Below are 9177 nucleotides of genomic sequence, written 5' to 3'. Positions count from 1 at the left end.
GCATCTCCTCAATGTTCAACTTGCATGGCATTATGAGTAATTGTTTCTGTTCTATAACTCATTTAAAGCATGAAATACCACTCAGCATTGGGAAGAGATCACTTTGCTGAAATGGAGGTTTTGTGGAAACTTTCACACTGATAGAGTGTTGATAATTTAGCAGCTTTATGAATTTTAGAGACAGTAGCACAGCCAGTTGTGATCTGCGACTCTCATTTAAAAGGATTTATATTTGAATTCCTGCCATCATTCACAGTTTGTCACCTATAAAGTGGGAACGAGTGGTGAATGCTAGCAATGTGTAACCAGAGAAGAAGCCAGCCATCTCAGCTATGCACCAAATGTTGCTGTGTTATTGATCCGATAATAAGATTATGTGCTAAGGTATGCCAATCTGGGCCACTGTCACAATTTAACGGCTGTTATGTGTGACCCCCCACTAGATAGCAGCCAACAATGTGATTGGCTCTAAGCTGGGGATGCATGTTGAGTAATGAAATTAGTAGAGTTTACCAAGTTAGCGTTCCTCTCAGTTTCTCATGCCAAGCATCCTTCTGCCTTTTCACACTTGTATTGTCACTGAGCATGAGGGTTTCCTATTCACACCAGATCCTAAAATATCTATCCATACTGAGTGTGTACCCACAGCTATTGTCACTTAGAGGTCAATAAACTCAAAGTATTTATAATTGCCATGATAACCATTATAATTGAACAGTTTGTGTTGGGTGAATGTATTAATTACGGATGCTAATCATACAATTGATATGTACTGATTCATTCAGTATGTTAAGTGTTCTGAAGAAGCAAGAGAAAAACTGCTGCATATTTGTTCTATTTATGAAAGTGAGGGAGCTGAGGTAATTTACTTCACAGTACTGTATGTGCAAAGTCTAAGGAAATGCTGCCCTCTCCTGGTGTTTTTCTAAAACGTCACCTACAAAATTATGATGTAAAAATTGAGGGAAAAATAAAATATTGTAATTTGCGTCTTAACTCCAACTCTGCCAAATGTGTTAAGGCCTACTGCATGTTGTTCTTATGAAGAAATTCAGTAACAGTGCAGTCCACACATTTTGCAGACAGTTATATGATTTAAAATGATGATAATAATGGGATTGATAAGAGTTACTCCGTGTAAATGTATTTTTAAGAATGATGATCATCAACAAGGAATACAATTGAATTCATACAGCCCAATATAACAAATTACACATTTTCCTCAAGTGTCTTTGTAATCTGTACAGCCTACAATTGTGGTCCTTACCCTAATTATGCATGCAGTATGCTTTACTGGATTTTGAGCAGAAGTAGTTTTGGAAAAAACGTTGATGGTATTGCTCCCTTTGTTCACTTCGATAAAGGGACGTGAAGCTAACATTGACAATCTTTAGCAACACTTACTGAGAACAGCTGATTCACTCAGATGTACTGTACAGTCAACATTTTACAGTAAGCCAAAACCCTTAAAAGTACCCAGTTCTCAACCAGAGATATGGAGTCACATGATGGGTCATTGTTGACAGTCACATGATATGGGACACATTAGTTTGAGAAATAATACATTCTTACATTTGCCAAAATAAATGCAGTGAAATGTAATGTTTTATTTTTATATTCTGACAATCAACCTGTTAACTGACTGTAAAAGTGGTAAACAAGCTGTGCCCTGCATTTCAGAAAGTTAATATGTAATTTTCAGGGCTATTATCTAAGATACATAAATGTCATGTGCAAGCTGATGCAGAGGAAACAACACAATGACATGACACCGAAAGAAGTGATCCATAATGTGGAAGTGGTTGTGTTGGAAAACACTCCAAACTTTTTTCTGTTTGTTGGTAGAATCAGCACCTATACACACAAATGCACATGTACGTAAACATCTAGGAGTTATACTCTGTATGAAAAAACATCCACACATGCTTCTCTTCAACTTCTTCCTCAAGGCCATAAGCACTAAAAAAACCTTGATCTATGAACTTAGGAAGTGTTTCTGTTCGATGTGATCTATGTCGACTCATGACCCACTCTTGTCACTTGACTACTGTTGTAAATGCTTTATAGGATGCAAGGCACATCACAAACTTTATTCCTGTATAAAGTAACACTTTGAATTTTTGGCTATACAATAAATCCAACAAGCTGCTCTTTTAATATGTGGGCCAGCATTTTGCCAAACTTTTTCTTCACAGTCTATGTCACCAAAACCCAGTTTTGTCACATCTTTGTATTGGGTTGCAACACAAAACATTACAAAGGATTGCACACACATTTAGTGGTTTTCATGTGATTTAAGAATACGGAATCACTTTGTTTCAGTATGAAACTATAGTGCACTCAAAAGTAGCTGAAAGATGTGCCAAGAGCTGCTGATCAACTGCAGTGGTGGGAAGTAACTCAGTGCATTTACTTAATAACTGTACCATTTTAAAGTACATTTAAAACTACTTGACTATCTACTTGATACTTGTTTGATTCAACAGCAGGGGCGGTTCTTCAACAGGGGCCAGTGCCCCCCTAACACTGACTAGGGACCCCTCTGTGGCCCACCTCCAAATAAAAGGTCACAATATTAAGATGTATTGGAACTAAATCAAATCAGAGACCCGGATGTACAGTGGAGATTAAACGGTTCATTACCATATGAAAGCAAATACTGTTTATGTTTTTTTAATAAATTGTCACTTAAAGTTACTAAAACAAATACTCTAAATTAAAAAAAACTACTGAAACATTAAATAACTGGCCCCAGCCTGCCCCCCAGTAAAATTGGTCTAGAACCGCCACTGTTCAACAGAAAATACATTTCAGATGAGTCTCAGCAGACTAGGCCTAATACAAGTGCAGTGTCTAGTTGGGGCCCTTCCTCACATTACGAGTTGTACAAGTGCCAACAAAGAGTAATTAACTTTTTACTTTTACTTTAAACTTCTCAACCTGGGTACAAGTATTCAATCATTTGCAGTCCAAAAAAGGGTTAGAGCTAGCTACAACAGTCAAATTCTACTCACACCTCGTTGCGTCAGTATTATTCATCACTATGTCTTATTGAATAGTCACAAATGCCATATTTGTGCTGAATTAGTCCTTTTACTTTGGAAGTATAATTAGCTGATGATATTTGAACTTTTGGACATTGTGGTATTAATGTTCCGAGTACTTTTTCCACCAATACTCATGTGTTTTTCTATTATTTCTTCTTTTTATGACACTTTAATAAGTAATTAAAGTGTTATATAATACAATTAAACTAGTGCTGTAATAGTAATCACCAAATTAATTAAATAACTGCAAGTAACCCAAACATATGTACAAACATTACTGAAACTTCACCCATGTCTGAGAGACTGCCCACAAACAGGCAGAAACACGAGACAAGCTCATAGAGTTTAATGACATCTGTAAACTTTTAGCTTAGGTCAGAGTTCTTTCATCTTTTAACGGCATCTTTATTGTCTTAAGTCCTGCTGACCTGAAAGCCTTGTGACAGACGGACAGACACGCAGAGATAGAGAGACTACAGGCATCACGAGAGCGGGGCAGAGAGAGAATCTGAACTGCCAAAGATGATTACATTGCCTCTACAAAATGTAAAAAGGAGCTTATAATAATTCAAATTTAGGTTGCCATCATATGATGAGTTAGAAACAAATTAATGAATTCAATTCCCAACTATGATTTCTGCTTTAACTAATTGTTTCTTACATGCAAATTAAAAAGAGGATGTGTGTATGGAAACAGAAAGGAAGTCTTGAACAACTGTAAATGGAAATACTAATGAATCATGAGTCAAACACTAGCAAGTGCTGGTGTCATTTATCAGAATGTTTTGGTAGATATTTCTTTGTAGTATTTCAGGGAAACATTTAAAGTTCAGAATATTTGTTGAGAATGTGTACGTTTTTGATAATGTTTGTTCCATTTGTGTGTGTATCTTAATAAATAAAGAAGGAGAAAACACTATAATCCATACAGTATTTTTAAGGGGAAATTAAATTTCAATTTAAACATCATTTATAAAAATTGCTCAAAGAAACATAGTGGGAGTTAGCTAAAGTAACACATACATAACCGGAAACAAGAAAGCTTTTACTTGCTACAAACACATTTTCCAGTGTGGTATAACGGTATAATTGGTTGGTTAGGTTTCCAGTAAAACATGGTTACCACATAAATAATGTTATTACATTATGTGTCTTTTTGAAAACATTTCAGAAGATTTGCCAGCACTATTTTACTAAAATCAGAATGCACTGCAGAAAAACCATTCCCAACAGTGTTTTTAATAGATGTCATGCTAAACCACATACAGGCTGTGTTTCCCCTTCTTTGATGGTGTGATTCGCAAAAACAAAACTGATGATTAACTAATAGAGTTCTTACAAGAGCATTTAGGGATTTGTATTTATGTTTCCCAAAACATTTGAATCATGCAATGTGCTTATAATTTATTACTTGGCCATTCCCTTTTGCAATGATTAACACTCTCTTCCTTTTCTATTTCACTTTATGAGCAGCTGACAGTCGCCTGACTGGACAAACGGCAAGTCATAACTTCAGTCAGCTATATAAGAATGTCTCTCTAACACAGACCTGCATCACCTACAGGTGGAAATACCTTAAGCTTCACATCAACTCGACATAGCGGCAGGTAAGCAACCACATCAGAAATAATAGGAAACATGCAACAGACAAGCGCACACACTTCCTGTGCTGCAGGTGCATTGATGCAAATAAGAAACAGAGACTCAGCGAGAAAGAGTTTGATGGAGCGATGAAACAGAGGTTCAAAGAAACAGAGATACCGCATGTGACTCCCAATGTCAAGGCAACCAACATGTGTGGGCAAGGCTGAAGTAAAATAGTTTAACCTCAATCGGCAGGAAATTATTGACTTTTTCTGCTTGTGTGTCAGTCAGGATGAAGCTGTTGCTGGTTGCTGCTGCTCTGGCCGTGGCCAGCTGTGCCTCCATCTCTCTGGAAGACCTGGAATTCCATGCCTGGAAACTCAAGTTTGGTGAGATTATTTTATCAGACTTGTTTTTTTTTATGTGGTCTGTTGTCAAATACAGTATTCTTCTGTTTACTGGGAAAATACTGCCTATGAGGTCTACCTACTTACTTAGAATGCACCTGTGTTCTCATTTACACACCTAAAGGTTTAAAGTAAAGGGAATTGTAATCTGCCAACATAGTTTTTTGACTATAAGGGGAAATCTTTTAGCTGGAACAGAATTAGTGGATTAATAACTTATCACTGAATATTTGCTTATCTGATTGGCAGGAAGGTCCTACAACTCCCCGGTAGAGGAGGCTCAGCGCAGGGAAATCTGGCTCACCAACCGCAGACTGGTAGTGGTGCACAACATCATGGCTGATCAGGGCATCAAGTCCTACCGCCTTGGCATGACCTACTTTGCTGACTTGGTATGAAGAGAAAAACACAAATGTGGTTTCTGCAATCTTTTAGTTTAAAACTTTTACCATTTGTCACAATCAGTTATCATTGTCAAGACCTAAATAAAGGACACTTTTGCCTCTCTTTGTCAGGAAAATGTAGAGTACAGACACCTGATTTCCAAGGGTTGCCTCGGCTCCTTCAACACTTCTCTGCCTCGCACTGGCTCTGCTTTCCTCCGACTGCCTGGAGTAACCGATCTGCCCAAAAGTGTTGACTGGAGGGATAAGGGATATGTCACTGATGTCAAGGATCAGAAGCAGTGTGGCTCCTGCTGGGCCTTTAGCACAGTATGTACCAACATTACTTGGTGTCCTCTCTTTTGCAGGAAACTTTACACAATTGTCTTGTGGTTTAAATTGGAATAAATTCTCTTTCAGACTGGCTCACTGGAGGGTCAGAACTTCAGGAAGACAGGGAAGCTGGTGTCTCTGAGCGAGCAGCAGCTGGTGGATTGCTCCGGTGACTATGGAAATTATGGTTGTGATGGAGGACTGATGGACAATGCTTTTAAGTACATTAAAGCCAACGGAGGGATAGACACAGAGGATTCCTACCCTTATGAGGCTGAGGTAAGCAGCAAGCAATTTGGTTTAAAAATATATAATACGTGAAACATCTAGATGTCAGATAGCAATTTGTCATTATCATGGGAAAAAAAGTATAGATTGCAATTTCAATCCTCCATGTAAGAGATGTCCAGTACTGCAATCTTGGAGCCCAATGTATCGTGACCTAAAACAGAAAGTCTTGTGACTAAGAAATCCATCTCTTATTAGGTCAGAGTTTTAGTTAGAAAAGGTTGGTGAATTACAAAATACTTGTCTCTCTACCTTAGGATGGACAGTGCCGTTACAACCCTAACATGGTTGGTGCCAGTTGCACAGGCTACGTTGATGTGAACCAAGGAGACGAAGATGCTTTGAAGGAAGCTGTGGCCACCATCGGACCTGTGTCTGTGGCCATTGACGCTTCTCAGTCATCCTTCCAGCTGTATCACTCAGGTGAACAGTAATAAATACTTCTTTACTGCCAGAAAATATACTTATCAAATGTATAAAGTAATAGAGGGTATTCCTTTTTTTATACCTAAAGATTTGTCTGTCTAATGTGGTTTTGTGTGATTCTAGGAGTGTATGATGAGCCAGATTGTAGCAGCTCAGAGTTGGACCACGGTGTTCTGGCTGTTGGTTACGGCAGTGACAATGGACAGGACTACTGGCTGGTGAAGAACAGGTAAATACAATAAAAATGTTGGGTTTCCTTAATCATGGTGTCTTACCAGATTCCATGTTATCTGTGCTACTTGTGCCAGTCATCAAGGATAAAGCTGGGAAGATTAATGGCATTGATAATTACAGACCCATTGCTTTAGCTAGCATTCTCTCCAAAGTGTTGGAGAAAATTCTGTTGGAAAGGTATATTACCACAGCTGACAACCAGTTCGGTTTTAAAAGAAAACATGGCACAGATATGTGTATTTTTGATTACATTATAGCAAAATATAGAAGCCATAATTCCACCATGTTTCTGTGTTTTATTGATGCTTCCAAGGCATTTGATCGACTGAATCGTTACAAATTATTTGACAAAATGTGCCAGAGAGGGGAACCCAAGTACATAATAAGGATCTTAGCCTTTTGGTATGCACATCAGATGCAGGTGAAGTGGGGCAATACTGTGTCTGAACATTTTTATGTTGGTAATGGGGTCAAGCAAGGTGGGATTTGATCTCCTTTGTTGTTTAATCTGTACATGGATGATCTGTGGAGGAAACTGAACTTGTGTAAAACTGGCTGTGTCATCGGAGCTACTGTTGTCAACCACCTTATGTACGCAGATGATTTAATCATCTTCTCCCCATGCAGTGCTGGCTTACAACAGCTTCTGAGGACTTGTTCCCAGTATGGCATTGATTTTAATATTAAGTATAACGCCAAGAAGAGTAGCATCATGATTGTGCGAAGTAAAGAGGATAAAAAGGCTGTATTTCCTTATTTTATTCTCAGTAGCAACATTCTACTTGTGTGCAGTGAGATTAAGTACCTTGGTTATTATATTTCCCATGATCTCACAGATGACAAAGACATCCATAGACAACGCTGCAAACTGTATGCCCAGGCAAACATATTAATGCGGAAGTTTCACAAGTGCTCTGTAGATGTCAAGGTATCACTTTTTAAAGCTTTCTGTGCACCATTGTACACGGCTCACCTGCGGAGTAACTACAAGGCTAGAAACATGCAAAAACTAAAAGTTGCATACAATGATGCTTTACGGTTGCTGCTGAGGGTACCGAGATGGCACAGTGCCAGCCAGCTGTTTGTTAACTTGGGGGTACCTACTTGTCTAGCCCTTTTAAGAAAGTTAATGTACATATTCATGTGTCGCCTAGAAGACTCGGACAATCATGTTATCTCGATTTTAATTAACCCTGTGAAGAGTTCTACTCGGTTCTCTTCCATGATTTGGAGACATTGGCGCAATAGCCTATACAGACAGTGAGCATGTGTGGCGAGCTGTGATTGGACTGATTTTATGTTTATCTGTTTGTTTTTATCTGTTTTGTGTTTAGCTTTTTATCTTATTTATTGATGTGTGTTTTGTCTTTTTGTATGTGATATGGACCTTGAGTCTGGAATAAAGATTGGAATTTATCAGAAAACCAATCACTATTTATCTACCAGTTCTTGTTACCACTGTTGTGATTCTTTACAGGAGATGTATATTGTTGGTAATGTGTTTGTTTCTGTAGCTGGGGCCTAGAATGGGGAGACAAGGGATACATCATGATGAGCAGGAACAAACACAACCAGTGTGGCATCGCTACTGCGTCCAGCTACCCCCTGGTCTGAGCAGGTGAGAGCAAAGTTTATTTTCTCATTATGCTATTTGAAAATGCAATTTAAACAAGGCTTTCTGCACGGATGTATCCTGAATAATGCATGTATGCACCCTATTGTCTATTTACTGGATGTAATTCATGTTTATTGGATTTTCAGGTCCAGAAAAGTCCCAAATGAGGTGGAAGAAAATGATGCAGATGTTGCTTACATTTAATAAAGAAACTGAGTTATGGAAAAATATGTCATATTGTTGCTTCATGGAAGTTAGTTGTACAGTGTCTTTCTGCACTTTAAATGCAATAAATGTAGCGTAAAATAAACTGATTTAAAAATAAACAATTATACTTCAATTATTTGTTCTTTTTTTATTGTCCACCATTATCTTAGTAGGAATTTGTTGATATGTATGTTTTGGGTCAAGAGGAAGCAATAGCCGTCTAAAGAGCAGCCTGGTAGCTGACTGTTAGTAACCATGGCAATAATTATGTTTCCTTCATTTCAGACAGTTCACATTTTATTTCCAAAGCTAGCCAAGTGTCATAAACGTCATGTTCAAGCCGATGCAGACGAATAAAACGACATCGACATGCGACCAAAATAAGAGATCCAAAATGTGGCAGTTGTGGCGAATCATGACCCATGATACTCAATTATATCTATAAAACCTTAAGGACATACAAAAGTTGATGAACCCCACCTTTTAAGGTTAAACACAGACAATACTGACCATATTATCTTGGCCCCAAACAACTCTGAAACAAATCATGTAATGACATACTTACTCTGGATGGCAATAACTTGGCCTCCAGCACAACTTATCAGGGTATGTCCTTTAACTTCCTTAAAAAACGGATTTCAAGGGCTTCCTTC

General features: G+C 38.1%; 1 protein-coding gene across 1 annotated transcript; it reads left to right on the top strand.

Moving 5' to 3' along the window:
• The first annotated feature begins 4622 nt into the window (after positions 1-4622).
• Positions 4623-8534, top strand: ctsl.1 (cathepsin L.1). Its single transcript, XM_034111206.2, has 9 exons — positions 4623-4654; positions 4923-5020; positions 5288-5430; positions 5554-5751; positions 5842-6033; positions 6300-6465; positions 6592-6697; positions 8217-8320; positions 8464-8534. Exons 2-8 carry the CDS (start codon positions 4924-4926, stop codon positions 8314-8316), a joined length of 1002 nt encoding a protein of 333 aa, XP_033967097.1. The 5' UTR covers positions 4623-4654; position 4923; the 3' UTR covers positions 8317-8320; positions 8464-8534.
• Positions 8535-9177: the final 643 nt, after the last annotated feature.

Source organism: Pseudochaenichthys georgianus, chromosome 22, assembly GCF_902827115.2.
Source record: "Pseudochaenichthys georgianus chromosome 22, fPseGeo1.2, whole genome shotgun sequence".
In the NCBI taxonomy this organism is placed as follows: Eukaryota; Metazoa; Chordata; class Actinopteri; order Perciformes; family Channichthyidae; genus Pseudochaenichthys; species Pseudochaenichthys georgianus.
This window is presented reverse-complemented; position numbering and strand designations above follow the sequence as displayed.

Coding starts and splice junctions, on each gene's coding strand:
- ctsl.1 (XM_034111206.2), top strand. CDS start 4,924: ATGAAGCTGTTGCTGGTTGCTGCTGCTCTGGCCGTGGCCAGCTGTGCC. Junction 6,034..6,299: donor CCTACCCTTATGAGGCTGAG/GTAAGCAGCAAG, acceptor TCTCTACCTTAG/GATGGACAGTGCCGTTACAA. Junction 6,698..8,216: donor TACTGGCTGGTGAAGAACAG/GTAAATACAATA, acceptor TTGTTTCTGTAG/CTGGGGCCTAGAATGGGGAG.